This window comes from Marmota monax, unplaced genomic scaffold (genome assembly GCF_021218885.2).
Source record: "Marmota monax isolate L192 unplaced genomic scaffold, Marmota_monax_Labrador192_F-V1.1 WCK01_AAM20220418_F8-fsc00059, whole genome shotgun sequence".
NCBI lineage: Eukaryota > Metazoa > Chordata > Mammalia > Rodentia > Sciuridae > Marmota > Marmota monax.
The window spans coordinates 7457428-7475645 of NW_026693595.1; the positions used below are offsets into that span (position 1 = coordinate 7457428).

Sequence of the window (18218 nt, forward strand, 5' to 3'; positions counted from 1 at the left end):
CAGCTGACCATGGACTAAATCTCTGGAACCATGAGCCAAACTAACCTTTGCCTCCTCTAAGTTTTTTTGTTTTTTTTGTTTTGTTTTGTTTTGTTTGTTTGTTTGTGGTTTTTTTGGCAGGGGGTGGGGGGCATTCTGGTCACAGCACTGCAAGCCTAACACAATGAGTTACTTGATTGTGGGACAGGCCACACTTTCATGGTGTTATCTTTAAAAATACTGAGAACAAGCAAAAACCAATTTAGCTACTTGCTCCAGGAAATACTGGCTCCTCAAGAGTAAAACCATATATCAACTAACAAAGTTATCAACTTCATGCATCAGGCTCTACTTCTAGATCATTCTCTTGCCAAATTCCCAGTCTACTCTGCTGATCCCAACCAGGTGCCTATATTGCCAGGCTCACCTTAAAATCATCCAGCCAGAGTCCTAAAACCCTATAAATATCTTCTCTTTGATTCCTGCTTTCTGGGAACCACTGACAAGGAGATTTTCTTTCTTACTGAAGTAAGGTCTAAGAAGCTTTAGTTTTGCTTGATTGACAGGCTTTTGGGAAATCAATCATAGTGATTTAAGACAAGTAGATGCAAAAACATTGTCCACACACTGTTCCATGGGCACGATACAAATCTTAGCTTTCTATCCTTTCAGCTTCAGAAAGGAGGGAATGAACAATTTGAGGGTAGAGGGGTCTGGTGGCTAATAAGAATTTGTATGTATAAAAGAATCTGCTCTGGGGCTGGCTTTCACTATAACAAGTAACTTGGCAGAAAGTTATTTCTAAGTTTTAGCAATTACTGTTACTACCAAACTCAACCTGCTCATTAAAACATACCCTCATTGGCTTAGGCAACTTTGCATAATAAGGTACTGCATGGGTCTGGATTATGCCAGGAGATGGACCACCCAAGAGTGCTTTCCATTTCTGAGAAACCCAGATTCTTACCCAATGCAAGTTTCAGAAGTAATCAGAGGAGAGAAATGAAAGCTCTGTTGTCAAGAGACTAGGTTACACTAGGCAGCCCAGAGTGCCTTCACAATGCCTAAATGCACATTCTGCTGCCACTGGTTACTCAGTGACACAACAGAGCAAGAGACTGGATCTCCTCTTGGGGGTTTTCTCAATGAATGATAAAAGTAATTCATAATGCGCTTGCCTGGTGTTAGACCCCATTTTACATTTTATAGTTTCAACATGTATTGAAAGTTGTCTTTTGTTCCCCAGTACGTCCCTGAGGGTTAGGTGTATTCTCATTGAACACATTAAGGAATTAGTTCATTTTCTTGGCCACTTGCCCTTTGAAGATGCCAGGACTGAGACACAAAACTGGACCACTTGTACCGTCTTAAGTTATTTGTGCCTCTGGCTCTTTTGAATGAAGGATAAAGTTTCCAAAACTTTGGCCAGTTTGGATCGTGAAAAAGAACTAGACGGTCATAAATATGAAAATAATTTATTTCATTTACATGTCCCACTCAAAATAAGCCATTGTCAGACCGAGCAAGGTCTACCAGTTTGCTAATGAAAGGAGGTGGTAAAATGGTACAATGCTCTGCGGAAGCACTGGAATAAGACCAAAACCCCAGAGTGCTTTCTAATAATAGTTCATCTGATTGTGAACTGGACGAGCCAGTTAATTCCTGAGCTACTGATCCCTTATCTATAAAACAGGAATAATATCTACCATACAAATCCCATGAGAAGGAGTTTATGAAAGAACCTGGGCATTATACACATGCAACAATGTACTGTTAACCATTCTAAAGAAAAAAAAAAAAAAAAACAGCCATCCATCTTTATGCCTTAAAAAAACAGAATGAAACAACACACTCTTGAGATTACACACAGAGAACTTACAATGGCCTGTTGAAATGTCCAGCTGAAACTAAAATTCCATGAAGGTTACTAAAGAGGATACTGGAAATCTATAATATGAAAGTTGGAATGACAAACTATTGTGCTCTAAGCCACTCATTTTATAGACACAGAAATCAAGAGATTTCCTAAGGTCACTTGATAATTAGTGGTAATATACAAGCATTAAAAATCAGATTTCATGAACTATTGAAATAAGGGATCATTCCAAATTATTGACAGCCATGAAACGTCCTTGAAAGAACTAGACTGCATAAGGCCAAAGAATTTCTGAGCTCATTTTATAAATACATGGATTCCTCAATTGCACATGAAATTTATGACCTCTACAGTTCTTTGTACCATTGGAAAGAAAAGACCACCATCTATTTTGCAGCATAGCCAAACTATAACTATTTCTGGCTAACTGGTAAGGGCAATTGCTCTATCTCTTTGGACAAAGTGCCTAGGTATCCCATGACTCTCCCTCTAAGACACAATAAGAGGAAAAACATCTGGGTCCCCAAGTGACTTTGGGGAAAGCTACATTGTCAGCCTAGCTTACCTGGACTAAATAAGGAAGAAAAATAAATACCCTAAGCCATTTTTTAATCTCTTTGGATAATGAGGTTTTATCCTAAATGTTATGATCTTGAAGTTAGGAGAGACACCAAAAGATACTTTTAAAAACAGCCAATGCAATTACCCTCTTCTGTCCTTGGTCTGGTGTACAAGTCAGTGAGACCCACAGTTCAAAATAAACCACATATTACCCAGGGAAATCAACTAGGGAAGAACTTTCATTTTTGATGCTAAAGAACAGAGCTGTCCCTTTACCAGTTTTAAGGTTTTATTTACCCCATATGCTCCAAACTGACAAGAAAAACAACAATACCTCAAATTACCACTTCATACGCAACCAAAATTATAGGCAGAGATCTGGCCAGACTTTCACAGTGGCAATTTTTACTAAATGTACCACCAAATAAAAACATCTCATTAAGACAATTTCAATTTTTCACCCAGGTGCGTAGACAAGACAATCTTTGAGGTCTCATTTCCAGATCTGCGTCTATGATTTCTAAATACTTATAAAACATTTCCTTGGAATGAAAAAGGAATAATGCCTAGAAGAAATAAGAACATTTTTTTTAAAGTGGAAAATGGTAAATCTTTATGGAAAATACACAACCTAGAATACTAGACTTACAGCTACGCACAAATGCATACACTCCTAGCTTAATCCTATTCATAGTTACAAACATTTACAAACTCTATTCCAATACTATTGTTTTTGTTCTAATATATAAGTATTTATCCAAACAAGGAAGAGAACTCAATGAATGAAGTTTCTAGTTCTGAGTTTCCATGAAAGGTTGAGTCCAAAGGAACTAGGTCAAACTGCTTTGTTCAAACCAGCAAAAATCCTGATGTAATCGCTGCATCAATCACAGAGGGAGCCCATGAGAGAGTACTTCTCAAAGGGGAATGCTCATGTTTCTGAGGGCTCAAAATGAGGACAGTGTACCTCTCAAAGAGCCTTGGTGTGATCCAACTTTGCCCCTCCCAACCGCACCTCCCAAAAAACATTCCAACAATCCTGAAGTTAAAAGGAACAAATACAAAGTTTTTTTATTTTTATTTATTTATTTATTTTTTGGTGAGTGGGGTGGTACCAGGGATTGAACTCAGGGGAACTCGACCACTGAGCCACATCCCCAGCCCAGTTTTATATTTTATTTGGAGACAGGGTCGCACTGAGTTGCTTAGCACCTCGCCATTGCTGAGGTGGCTTTGAACTCATGATTCTCCTGTCTCAGACTCCCAAGCTGCTGGGATTACACCGCACCCAGCTGCAAATACAAAGTTTTAAAGAATAAAAGCCAGTGAGAAAATTTTAAGACAAAAGTAAAAGAGAACTCACCAGGACCTAAATATCTTATTGGCTGACAAATTAACTCCACAGTCAACAATGAGTGTGTATTGAGTATATTGGCTCTAGAGATAGAAGGTGAAAAAGACCCCTGTCCTCATAGATGACGGATAGGGGAGACAAACAACACATAATAAACAGTTAAGTACAGAAGCTAGTCACACTGAGGAGCCAATAGGTCCAGAGCTGGAATAATAAAAAATTCAGTTCCTGGGATGAGGAATCACCAGGGGGGATCAATGAAGGCCTCTCTTAGGTAGTGAGTACTAAACTGAAAGCCATACGAGAAGGAGCCAGCCAAGCATCCAGCCAGGAGAAGAAGGTCCCAAAGCAGAAAGTATCCTTAGCAAGCTGCATGAGGCATGGGAAATGAAGGAGATGGTGGCTAGAGCCCTCACTGGCCAATCCCAGGTCTGCAGAACACATGGCCTCCCACCAAAACTCAGCCACTGGCACATTCCCTAAATTCAGGAAGCTGAGGGAGAGGAAGCTGGGCAACAAAGAAGTAAAGAAAGGAAGGAAGGAGTAAACATCTAGCAAGGGAAGGGTACGGTAGAGCCACCCTTAGTACCACTAAACTGTCCCCTCTGCAAACCAGAAAACTAGGCTTAGGAAAGGCTAGGGGGTTCACACAAGGGTCACATACCTCTCAGAGGGATGAACTAGGAGCATCTGACAGGCACATTCAGTTTTCTTTTATTTTAATCACAATTTTTTTTTCATTTTTTAACAAAACCACAAAGCATTTTGCACAGATTATAATGGTATACTATTCACATGAACTGAGAATTTTTTGTGTATGCTGTCAACTAAGGCTCAAATGAGCTATTGTTAAACTCAAGAAAGTTTTTCCTAGTACAACTCCTAAAAATTAATTTCTCTTCTTCACAAAGGGATACTGATTAACATTTTAACCACCTCTGTGTCATCTTCTAATAAATATGTGATTCAGTTGGGCACCATGGTGCACACCTGTAATCCCGGCGACTCAGGACAAGTTCAAGGTCAGCTTCAACGTCTAAGTGAGGCCCTAAACAACCTAGACCCTGTCTCAAAATAAAAAATAAAAAGGGCTGGGGATGTGACTCAGTGGCAAAGCACTCCTGGGTTTCAATCCCCAGTACCAATAAATAAATAAATAAATAATTCATCACAACAAAAATATAAAGCTCAAATGTCCAACAATACAATAGTAACTGATGATACAGAAATATAATAGAAAATTGTTCAGCAATTTTAAATGATAAGCATGTAGATTCTTCATACATGGAAACATAGTAGTAACTGATATTAGCCTAATTAATTTAATATTAAAAGCACAATATAGTATTACACACTGAATACAACTTTGTGATAAAACAGACTTTTTTTTTTTTAATCAGGGATTGAATCCAGGGGTGCTTAACCACTGAGTCACATCCCCATCCTTTTTTATATTTTATTTAGAGACAGGGTCTTGCTAAAATGCTAAGGGCCTCGATAAATTGCTGAGGCTGGCTTTGAACTTTCCATCCTCCTGCCTCAGCCTCCTAAGCCGCTGGGATTACAGGTGTGTACCCCCACACCCTGTAAAAGCACACATTCTTTTCAACACAGATGAGAAATAAACAAAGGAAGTTAAGAAGGATACATTTTTATTAGAATTATTTTGCTTAAGTTCACATCATAAATATATAAGGCACCTTTCCAAAAGAAAACAATATAAAGAAGTAAATGTCTTTAAATGTGGATTTTCTTAACATCTATCCAGAGCTCATGTTCATGGGCTCATGTTCTCTTTATCACTTGAAATTTTCGAAGCACAGATATCAGGAGAGATTTTCTTATTTTAACTCAATTTAAGTACTTAAGCATCTTAATATTAACCCAATAGTGCAAAGGTGAGTCTATAGGCAAATATTAATAAAAACACTGAACACCCTTCAAATTTTTTTCTGTGGAGACTACAGTTGTGGACAATTGTGGCGAAACACACCTGGGTCGCTCACACAGAGGTTCACCCAAAAGTTCTGATTTGTGAAGTTCACCCAAAGCTCTGATTTCTTCTGTGCTGCTACCCAACATACTAAAATGCTACACTGGCAATTTATTTCTTTCAAATACTAATGTATTTGACTTTCACTAAAGGCAATAATTGATGGAGCTGTAATGTTGCCTGTGTCACCTTGTGGCGCTGAAAACACATAACTTTGTATTTCAAGACCATCAGCACAGAATTGAGATCCATGAGTCGGGACATGTACAGATTCTTCAAGGTGCTTCTGTTGCATTTAAGAATTTAAGTGGTTTTGTTTATTACCTATTGCCTAGCAATATGCGGTCTATTTAAGGTGAACTATTAAATATATATACACAATTGAAAATAACATTTAGGAAATAATTTAACCCCATTTTGAGATGAATAAGAGAAAGATAAAAAGAAAAGATGTTACATAGAAAAATGATTTTTTAAGTAGTCTTCATTCAAACTGAATATTTTATTTTGAATACTTTATTTTATTTACCTTTATTTATCTTGAAAGTTAGATAAATTCCAGTGGCCATTGTCTATTTTTTACAGTATTCTCTGAATCAAAATGGTAGAGCAAATAAAAGCAAGGCATGAATATTGAAAATGTCCTAAATGCCCCTTTAAAATGGTTCATGTTGTAATACCAATTTTAGTTCAGTAACAACAAAAGGATGGTCACAGTATATGTCTCTATTACCAAGAAAATACAATATTTATGTGCTAGAGAGACAGTACGGCAAATCTAAGCCACAAAATTCTGAGGCTGTCCAACAAGGACATTCCAACAATAAAAAGTCATATATTCATGATTAAGGGATGAGATTTTCTTCAAAAGAACAAAGGAGAAAAAAGAATGTGTCAGGTGGGGGAATGGTTGAGAGTGTAGCTCCCCAAGACTGGCCGCAAGAATATAATTTCTGAAGCTGGGCGATGGCTACAGAGAGTTCATGACATTGTTCCTTCCCTTGTGTGTCTGTTTAAAACTGTCCACAGTAAACAGGTCTTTTTAAATAATTATGTGTTTAGAAGGCGCTTTAATCCTGGAACTAGGAACACACGCACAGCACTGGGTGTGTGAGAAGCTTAACGTGAGTCAGAAAACCAGCAAGAGTATCATCTTTATTTTTCTAAGAATACCTGACTTCTAATATTGTGCATTGTTAACTTACTTTTCCTAATGAACAAGGAAGCTGAAGCGGCAATAAACAGACTTCATGCCAGCACACTTTATAAAGGATAACGAGTTATAATATCTGCACATACCAGGAGTATCATAGGCCTTTTCCAAGTTGTTAATCCGATGATTCCAGAGAGTATCACCTGCAAGGATAAACAGCCTCATCAGCCTACAAAATGGACCAATGCCAATAGAATCATCCCCAGTCTCAAAAGTAATATGTTTTTGTTTTCGTTTTTAAGTACTGAAATTTCAAAGCATTCTAAATCAAACGTTTAATGCTCCCACTGATTTTGTGAATCCTGGTCAACCACTCCAGACTACCTTTCACTTCCAAGCCCGCAAAGCATTTTTATTGACTGTGTATGTTTTTCCTTAATGTCAATTAAGAACACACAGATAAAAATTATCTCCTTTTGGTCACTGAAGGAATCAATCAGTATTTCCAATCAAGCTCCCCACTTCCAGTAGTGCCCAATCTGCTGCCAGAGTCAGCCTAATAAGGTACATATCTGGCCACCTCCCTTCATTAGGGACAGGCCAACTCTTCACAATGGGAGAAGCCTCAAGTCTGGTTTCCATATACCCCTTCATCTCCACCACACACCTGCCCTCCCTTGCACCAGCCACGCTCTAGATATTCCTGGGCAATGTGTTTCTTTCTCTTGCTGCAGTGCCCTCTCCTCCCAACAACCCTCTTAGCTGCCTGAAAACTCTTACCCATCCTACAAAATCCCAATTAAGTCACCTCCTCTGACAAGCCTTCACTGATCTCACCACCCCCTCTGCACTAGACTTTTCTTCTTCAAAAACTCTCTGCTGTAATAATTTTAGGGTGCATCTCTGTGTATCGTCTACCATGAACTTCAGTCTTCCCTCTGAATCCCTGCCTCCAAGCACAGTACATGTCACATGATTGACAACTAATGATGTTCCTCAGCATTTATTCCACAAACAAGAAGGAATGCATACAGTGAGAAAGATTTCATGTTGCAAAATGATATTGTAATAAACAAGCTAAGATTATCCATACGGAACAAGCATGTTGCCAAAACATAAACTGGAAACCCAGGTTGGCCTTCTGGATAACACAGTTCACTAAGCCACGGGGAAAGAATAAGCAAGGTACTTAGTTATTCAGACCAGGGACACTCTGATGCCACTTGAGCACACTTACCTTTGTGAAATAATCTGCATTTGCAGTTACAGGGGCTTTCCATCATGTGTACGTTTTACTTGCCAAAATCCCTCAAATGCACCAGTTACAATTACTCTTTATTAACTACAAATCAATAAGGATTTTACAATGTCACTGCAAACTGCGAGCATACAGGCCCGTATGAAACTGTCCCATTTTCATGAGCTCAAAGTGAACCAATCTGCATCACCAAACCAGCCGAGGACAAGTCTGCCCACTGACAACAAAGACCAAAACCCACATACAGGTAAGTAGGCAGGCAGCAATTTCTCTGTATTCCATCCATATTTCAATATCTGCCTGCCCAGCAAGCACTATATCCTTCCAATCCCCTTAAATCCAACAGGATATTGCCTTCCCTCGGCCATGTAAGCCTAGAGATGCCGATGGCTTGTGACTCACCCGAATGCGGGGGTAACATCTACTTTACAAATCAGAACTGCAATCCAGGAGACCCATGGCTCCAAGCTCCCACTCAGCTTCCAAAGAGTTAATGCTATGACTTTGACCAAGTCATGGCCCTTCTCTGTCCCTCACTCTGGTTTCCTGAGAAATTCCTCAAGTGAGGGAAACTACCTCTGGGTCTCTTCTGACTTAGAAATTTGACCCCCCTGTGACCACAGCAGTTCCTCAGAAACCCTGACATCCAGTATGAACGTGTCTGTGTGTGTGTCCATGTGTGCATGTGCTTCCCGCCTGCCTGGGGGACTTGGCTGAGGAAATATGGGCTGTTTTTGTGAAAATATAACTGAAAACTGGCCTGCCCAGTCCAGTAAAAAATAACTGTGCTGTGAAGTATCTATCCATCAGTGTTTGCTATTCATGTCACTGGTCTCTCCTATTACAGACCCTGTGGTTCAGCTTTCAAACATTATGGTTTTTTTTTTAAAGAATTTAGCCTTTATTTTATTTTGTTTGTTGTTGTTTATATGTTCTTATGTGGTGCTGAGGATCGAACCCAGGTCCTCACCCATCCTAGGCAAGCACCCTTCCACTGAGCCATAACCCTAGCCCCTCAAACATTATATTTTCCATTAAAACCATATTATTAAAGTAACATGTCCAGCTCAGACCACAAAAGTCCATACAACAGTGACGTGACTAAGCTACACTTTCCACCTCCTCCCAGCCACCTCATCCCACTCCTTCATGCTAATATAGTCTGTTTATGTTTCATGCATGATAGATTTCTATCTCAATTCCTATCACTACACACACAGGTATATGTATTTGTATACATATGTGCAGGTATGTGATTTTTATAAAAATGGGTTATAAAAGATACACTTTTCCTGCTCTTTTTTCTCTCTCAACTCCATGTAAATCTCTTCATTCCACAGGAATAGCTATGATTCATTTCAGTTTAATGGCTATACAATATCCACTGTATGGCTGGACCTAACATATTCTATCATTTCCATATTTGTGGACATTCACTCTCATTTCCAGTTTTTGGTCCTACCAAATGATGCTGTAGTAAATATTAAAGAACATGTATTTTTAAATATGAGTCCTTTCATTTCTGTTGGATAAACTCTCAAGAATGGAGTTGTTAGTTGTCATTTGTATTTTTTATTTTAATAAATCATAACAGATATCCCATGATATGCATGCTAGTCAAGTGCTTTACCACTGAACTGCATCCCCAGCCCAAAAGGCCTATTTTATTTTTAATTAGAGCTTTATACTTATACATAGTAATTAGGCTCATCCCAACAAATTCAAACATGCGTGGAAATGGATTTCAGTTCATGATCCTCCCCTCCTCCCTTTTTCCTTCTGTCCTCCCACCCCACTTCCATTCTCCTTCCTTTGCTAGACTTCCTTTTACTCGTCTATTAATTTATATTTGGTTCTTTATGTTATTCATACAAGTGTCATTTTGAATGAAATGTTCTAAGATCAAAAACAAAAAACAAAAAGCCTATGCTATCTTTATTTCTTCCTTTGGGGTGGTATTTTGTTAACATACACTAGCAACAAACCATAGAAAATGTACTTTAAAAATACGTTCACAGGCTGGGGTCGTGGCTCAGCGATAGAGCGCTCACCTAGCATGCACGAGGCCCTGGGTTCGATCCTCAACACCACATAAAAATAAATAAACAAAATAAAGGTATTGTGTACAACTAAAAAATAAATATTAAAAAATATGTTCAAAATGTAAATGATGGATAAGAAATAGCAATAATCTCAAAATAGATTTGACAAAGATACTTAAGACCTTGGGGAGGAGAAATATAAACCTTGTAGAGCAATATTAGATGAAGCCCCAAATAAGGCATATATCAAGTTCATGGATTGGAAGATTAACTATTTAAAGACATCATTTCTACCTGAATGGCTGAATCCCAGCAGGATCTGTGCAAACCACCCTTCTTTAGAAGGTGCTTTAGGAAACTGCATTACAGTCCCAGGAAGGAGCTGCAGATACCTCCTTCTCAGTCCTGACCTCTGCAGCAAACACACATTTACCCATTCCCTCCTGCTTTTCAAATCCAACAAGTCCCTAAGGCACTTGGGGAACCCTGTGAGTGGTGAGGGGGGACAAGGGTAGTCAGAGGAAGTAAGAGTTGGATGGTGAGAAGCTTCTGGAACAGTAGCAGTAACAAGTGCTGGAGATAAATCTTTTAAGAGTGGAGACTTAGGGAATAGATGCTCCCATTTCATCTAAAGGAAGGATGGAAGTCACAAATGGGGAAGTGTTGGGGAAGGAAAAAAAAAAGAGGTCGCGTATTCAGTGCCTCTACCTTCTTGGTGACAGCAGTAACTGGAGCTCCACCAGAAGGGAGTCAAGAAGTTCCCTTAGCAATGGGTTTTCATGGTTCCCGATGCCCCACAATGCTACTACTTGTTCAACTGTGTGTTTCCTGAGGGCTTGGACTTGTGTCCTCACTCAAGTACTGCTACAGTACCCTAGAAGAGACTCAGTGAGAGATGGCAAAGTCAATGGATGAATAAATGGAGACCAGAAATAGGAGCTGAGCTTGCTCAAAAATGACCATGTAAATCTAACCTCACATTCACCCTCCGTGCTTCCTGAAAGGGTGTACCAGCAGCAAGAAGCAACTCCATCAGCATTCTTCCCACCCAGCACGAGATGCAACTTGCCCTGAGTGAACAAGCAAGAACCTATTTTCCAACAACACACTATCTCTATATTATTATAATGAAGTTTCTTAAATTTTTTAAATTCACTTGCGACCCACTTGTAGCATATAGAAAAAGCAGAACCCTTTCTTTCTCTTCTGATTAATGCCAAGAGGGCCGCTGAGATACTCCAAGCAGGAATCACTGTCACCCACCACGTATGGTTAATGTGTTTTAATTTTCCAGCTTAAAAATCAAATCATTAACATCAAAAGCTTATAATTCCACTGCCCTATTTTCCTTTGTTAATCCACTAACATGCTTTAGGGCAAAAATGTTCTGGATCATTTGTCAAAAGCTGCTGTGTCTAAACATAGAGATTTAAAAAAAAAAAAAAAAGCCATGTTGTAAATGTGCCATGTTTACCTTGTAAATAAGCACAAAATAATTTATCAAACCTCTCAAAAATCTATCTTGCCCTATAGCCTTTATGTTGGCAACTAGAAAAAGTATGTTGAGGGGCGTGGGGAGGTTCTTCCCTTTCTGACTAATACGACTCGTTAAGAAAATTGATAAAGAGGGCAACTGGCCATTTCTACTGTACATGTGATCGTTACCAATACGCCCTGCATAAAACATGCCTATTCCTTTTACTTTGATTATAAACTGCATTGATATTTTTAAAACATTGATAGGATTCTAGCATGTCCCAGGCCTGGTGCTAGGGTTAGGTGGCCACGCACACTGCAATCTGCTCTTTTTTTTGGGGGGTGGGGGGGGGATGTAGATGAACACAATACCTTTATTTTATTCACTTATTCATATATGGTGCTGAGGATCAAACCAATGCCTCACACATGCCAGGCAAGTGCCCTCCCACTGAGCTACAACCCCAGCCCCACACTGCAGTGCTCTTTAATTACACTCTCACAGGATCAATCCTGAAGCAAAACCATCCTACCCAAGTTTACAGATGAGCAACTGATACTGAGGAGCTCAATGACGTACACAAGGCACAAAATTTATATATGTGACTCTGCTGTCATGTAAAATAAGAGACTGAAGAAAATCAACAAAATTATATTTAAAACACTAAACCAGTATTTGATCAGTATGATAGAAAATACTTTGTTTAACTGGAGGAGGCTTCCGAATGTTGACATTAGTTTTTTTCCTTGGGCTACTCCTTGCTTTTTATGTTTAGTCACTGCAATTTTTTGTTTGTTTGAAAATAGGTTTACCTTGGGGCTGGGGCCGTAGCTCAGAGGCAGAGTGCTTGCCTAGCATGCGTGAGGCACTGGGTTCAATCCTCAGCACCACATACTAATAAACAAAATAAAGGCACTCTGTCCATTACAACTACAAAAAAAAAAATTTAAAAAAAGAAAATAGGTTTATCTTAAGGTTCACCAAGTCTGTCCCTTTATAAGAAAGTGGAATACTGACAGAGAACCATGAACTTAGGAGAGGCATTTTCAGAATTCAGATCACTGACTTGAAGCAGAGAGAAATAAATGGATGCAGATGATAAAGGATAGTAGGGTGGCTAACAGAGAAAAATGAAAGAGAATAACCAATTCTCTGCCGCTTGCCTGAAATATATCCAAAGAATTATACATTTCACCAAAGTAAGAAATTTTGTTTTTCTGAAGTAGGAGAGACAAACCAATGCAACTCTCTCTATCCCTTAATTAAATCTACCTCGGTATGATAGGCTGGATCTCCCATAATCCCAGCAGGATCTAATTAATGTTAACTAAACACACCCCAAATTGAGAGCCAGCACTGCAAGGCCTGAACACAGACATGGAGTCCTCTATTACCACCCACCAACTTCAAGTTGTTTTGAATGGTGGCTAATCTCTTAGCATCATGAACTTCAGGAATAATAATATAACGAGTCATTAACCAAGGATACCAGGAAGAAAATAAATGATCACAGAGTGCTCAAAAATAAAGAGTACATTAAAAATGTTCCCTTCAAGTTGCTGAAAATATAAATGTCAAGTATACTTTTCTACAGAAAAGATTCTCTACAGACTTGTCCTTTTTTTTTGAGACAGGGCCTCGATAAATTGCTGAGGCTAGTCTCAAACCTGAGATCCTCTTGCCTCAGCCTTCAGAGTCACTGGGATTATAGGCATGCACCACAGAACCCAGCTTGGGAGTTGTTAGTTCTTTTTTTTTTTTTTTTTTTTGTACCAGGGATTGAACTCAGAGGCACTCCACCACTGAGCCACATTCCAGCCCTATTTTGTATTTTATTTAGAGACAAGAAGGGTCTCACTGAATTTCTTAGTGCCTCGCTATTTGCTAAGGCTGGTTTTGAATTCGTGATCCTCCTGATCCTCCTGTCTCAACTTCCCGAGCCTCTGGGATCACAGGCGTGAACCACCACACCTAGCTTGGGACTTGTTAATTCTTAAATGTAATTTTAAATAGGTAAAATATCCCCTCAGGGTTCAGACAAATGATGGAAGCCTAAAAGTTTCAGGCTCAGAGTGAGAAAAAAATAACTCTGAATTATGCTATGTTCAAAAAACTGTATTTCCAAGTGAATATGTTTGTCCCTAGAACCTGATTTTGTATCAAACATATAGCCAAAATTTTTACTAAACCCAAAAGATTTGCCAGCTTAGCTAATAAGCAGGCTATAAAGTATGTAATGTTCATTCAAAGCTTGAAATATGAGCATATTCTTTCAGTGTGTTCTTACGTGGGTTTGAAGTAATCTTAGACCTAAATTGGCACTTCAGCTCAACTACCTAGTTTCATTTGTCAATAGAACTTCTGAGTGGGGTTGGGGACGTAGTCAGTGGTAGAGCACTTGCCTAACATGCTCAAGGCCCCAGGTTCCAACCCTAGCACTTGGAAGAAGGGGTGGGGGAGGGAAGGTAAAATAAGGAAAGGAAAAGAAAGAAATTCCAATGGATAAATAAACATGGAATGAAATATATAATTAAATATCATTTCACAATAAACAGAAATAAAATACTAATAAATGCCACACCTATATGAATCTTGAAAATGTGCTAAGTGGAAGAAGTCAATCATAAAAGACCACATAATGTACGGTCTCGTTTATATGAAATGTCTAGAACAGACAAATCTAGAGGGACAAGTAGGTTAACCAGTGTGCACCTGGATAGAGCGCTGGCACACGGAAGAAAAATGAGGGTTAACAGCTAATAATGTTTAGAGGTAATGAAAAATTCTAAAACTGACTGTAGTGATGTTGGCTTACACAACTCTAAACTTACTGAAAATCACTGAATGTTACCCTTTAAATGAATGAATTGTATATCAATTGAATAATACTTCAATAAAGCTTTTTTTAAATTTCTGCAATCCTCAAATCATAATTTTGCAATTTCCATAAAAACCTTAGTTTACCTATCTCTAAATCAGTTTCAATGTGCTGTTAAGCTCCTTCTTGCAGAAATACACACTGAAATAATGGCTCCCAGTTATGATATCTGGAATTCTTCTTGAAATAATTCAGCAAGTCTTAAAAAGGGGGAGTGGTGTCGGGTATAAAGCAACCAGATGTTGACAGTTAACTGAAGCTGGTGATGGGTAAATGGGGGGCTAACACAATATGGTCATTATACTTTTCTTTCTACATTTGATGAGATTTAAATTTTTTATAATGAAATGTTAAAAGTAGGACAGTCTTAAGACTTCCTGGTCATATCTATGCTCTCTCTTCTGGTTATATTTTTTTAAAAATATTGAAATATTTACACTGAAATATTTACACATGAAAAGATGTGATGCCTGAGACTTGCTTCAAAATAAGGGAACTTAATCTGACAAATGGACTAGGAGCATGAAGGATCTAATTCTTGCCCTGCTTGGAATAGAGTCTATCAGAACACACAAGGCCAGTGGCAGAGCCCAGGGAAGAAACTCCTGTTGAAGTGGGGTGGTGAAGGTATCTGTGGGCTCTTTGCACAGTGTTCATGTAAATCTAAAATCTCCCATAATACAGGTTTTTTAAAAAACAATCTCTCTCATCTACATGAGTTCAAAACTTATGAAAAATTTAAAATTTTCCCCCCCTAATATACCAAAGGATTATGATGCCTAATGCCACCCTCTTAAAGTCATACTTAGTTGTTCTACAGATGTAGTATTCATTGATTCTGTTGTCACTGTACAAATTCTGGGGTCAACCTCTCAGGAACAGATCACAAAAAAATAATAATAACCTACAGTTACAGGGTTGCATATAACCTGGAGGGCCAGGGTAGGGGTGACATGTAGAAAAGAAGTTCTCAACTCCAAATCCCTATTCCTTCTCTGCTTTGGTGTGCTCTGGCCTTATAACAAGGATATGCCCAGCTGGTGAGCCCAGGATATTGGCCTTCATCTTCTGATTGAGGACCTCTGTTTTATACTTTATCAAATCCAGTTGTGACTTGACTGACACCTAAGTGCATTTATTTGTCTCTGAAATAACTCACAATTGCAAATTGATTTGGGATCTTAATTTTCAAAGGAAAAAATTTAATAATTCAAAACTAGCTATCTTTGAGAAAACAATTGATTTTGATTATATAAACAGCAAACTCCCCTCCCCCCCCCCAAAAAAAAAGAGTATACAAGATTCTGGAGTATGGTATTTAGAGGAAGGAAGCAGAGCCACCTTTTGGTTGAGAGTAAACTGAGAAGTGGAGTAGGAAGCATAATGGAACTAACTCTTATCCTCCTGGAATTTCCATCCTTTCGGGATTTTCCAGAATTCTCATACAGAACAATGGCAGAATCCAGGAGCAGGGCCACAGGGTGGGATTTTGTCTATATGATGCACAAATTGTGAACTTCACTCACCACAGCACGGGATGTCTCTCAATAGGATCATCTAATATCAAAGTATTTCAAGAGAAGAGCAGATTGGCACCCGTTGAAGTATAAAATTTCAAGTTAGGCTCAAGGAACTGAATGTTCTTAATGTTCTTATTCAAACAATTATTCTGTGTTCAATTAGTTCTCTCTACATTCTTAAAATTTGGTCTTGAATCTGGGTATGTGTGGACCTACAAAAGCACAGTTCCTACAAATTCAAGATAAATAGTCATTAGAGATCTTAGTGAAAAGTCTAGGCATTGCCAGATTTTTAGATTTAGTTCATAGAAAGGTCACTTATTTAACTCATCTTCCACAATCATTTCACAAAGACCAGTTTCCAACAAGCCTCAAGGGGTTGGATGCCTTGGAAGTTGTGAAATTATTAGGAGATAGGGGTGAGTTGCCAGCCATTCAGTGTCCACAGATGCTTGCTCACTTGTAGCAACCTTTCTTAGTAGCCAGGCTTCCCTTGTCTTCCTGACTGGACAAGGAGACGGAATTGGGTCCTGGTATAGCGCAGACATCTCCAGCCAGCTGCCTCACACGCCTGGAGCTCTGGCAAGCTCATACATAATGACAGGTTCTGTTCCAATCAAATTCTCCAAAGCAGTCTGCATGGCTCCAGGAACCCATTGGGGTTAGGGCCCTCCTCTAATGACCAGGTACAGACAGGCAGTTACACACACCCTCTCATTACCTCCTGAACCCATCCCCAAATAGAGAAGAGCTGATCAACATCAGGTGTATTCCATATCTATGTGTGTCTTGATGAGAAATAAAAACAAATGACATGCCCCAGTCAACCTGTCACTTCACCCACCCCACCCATACACTATGTGCCAGGCACTGTGGATACATCAGTGGACAAAATAGATCAAAACTCCTGCCCTCAAGGAGCTATCAATGCAATAAGCACCAATGGCCGAAAAAATGTTTGTGGTTTTCCTACCACTTTCCTGCTTTCCACCCCCATCCTTCCAATCTCTCAAAGGGCTGGATATCTTTGTTTTATGATATTAGCTTGTTGGGAAGAGTACAACACTCTAGTCTGTGAGAAAGACACTGTTCAGGTGTAACTCAATTCACCCCTGAAGTTGACTGTCTCCGAACAAATTTTTCCTAACTCTCCACATCTCAAAAAACTTCCAGTAGTCTCAGGGTCTGTGCTCCCCAACTTCAACCCTGAGGACAAAGCAAGTGGTAGTGGAGGATACTAGCCATTGGCCCTGGACTTGGAATGGGCCCCTCGGAGTAAGAAGGGTGTGCGCGTGAGGTACTCACCGAGGAGCCAGCCCAGAATGGGCATGAGTTCTTCACTTGCGGGGAGCTGCTCAGGGACAGCGCCCCGAAGCTGAGCGCCACCATGCAACAGCCCAGGATCAGCTGCAGCAGCCCGAGCGAAAGCAGCGGGCGGGCGGGCAGCAGCGCCGAGCCAGGGGCGGCGGCAGCGGCAGCGGCAGCAGCCCGGCGGGAGGAGAGCGCGGGCGGCGCAGTCAGTACCCCGGCGGCGGCGGCGGTGGCAGCGCAGCGAGGCCGCGCCGGGGGCTGCAGCGCGCCCCGGGTCCAGCGCGGCCGCAGCGGCGGCAGCGGTGTGTCTTGGGCAGCGGCGGCCGCGGCACCGGGGCCCCCGGCCTGCGGTCCACCAGAAAGCCCAGCCACTGGGCAGCAGGAGCCCGGGAGCACCACCGGCAGAGACATGGACGGGCGGGAAAGGGAGCGGCCGCCGCCGGCGGGGAGGAGACGCGGAGCGGAGCGGAGGGCGCCACGCACTGGGCACCGCGGGCGGGCTCCTAGGCGGAGGGGGAGGGAAGGAAATGCGCACGGCCCAACCACTTGCTGCCGCCGCTGCCCCGGCTCCGGCCGGCCGCACCCACCTGCCGCCCGGCGGGTCCGCCTCCGGCCAGCCCCGAACACACCCTCACTCTTACCCACGCGCGCCCTGAGCTACCCCGCGGCCGGCAAGTGCGCCACAGCCTGGCTGTCCTCGCCGAGCCCGTGCCAGCTTCCTGGCGTCTAGGAAGGGTGCCCTGCCCAAAATTTTTAAACAAGTCTCTAGGGCTGGGAGGAACCCCGCAGCCAGAAGCTGGCCACCGGCAGTCTTAA

General features: G+C 40.7%; 1 protein-coding gene across 2 annotated transcripts in view; it reads right to left on the minus strand.

Moving 5' to 3' along the window:
• Positions 1-17897, minus strand: part of Entrep1 (endosomal transmembrane epsin interactor 1) — a 63629-nt gene extending 45732 nt beyond the window's left edge. Inside the window, exons 1-2 of one of the 2 annotated variants that reach the window (XR_009228205.1) lie at positions 17397-17897; positions 7063-7119 (exon numbers count right to left, since the gene is read on the minus strand). Coding sequence is in view for 1 of the 2 variants with exons in the window: in XM_046459462.2 (XP_046315418.1) it covers positions 7063-7119; positions 17397-17813 (474 nt within the window). In the remaining variant the exon portion in view is untranslated. The remainder of the gene's footprint in view (positions 1-7062; positions 7120-17396) is intronic. The other variant, XM_046459462.2, reaches the window with a different exon arrangement.
• Positions 17898-18218: the final 321 nt, after the last annotated feature.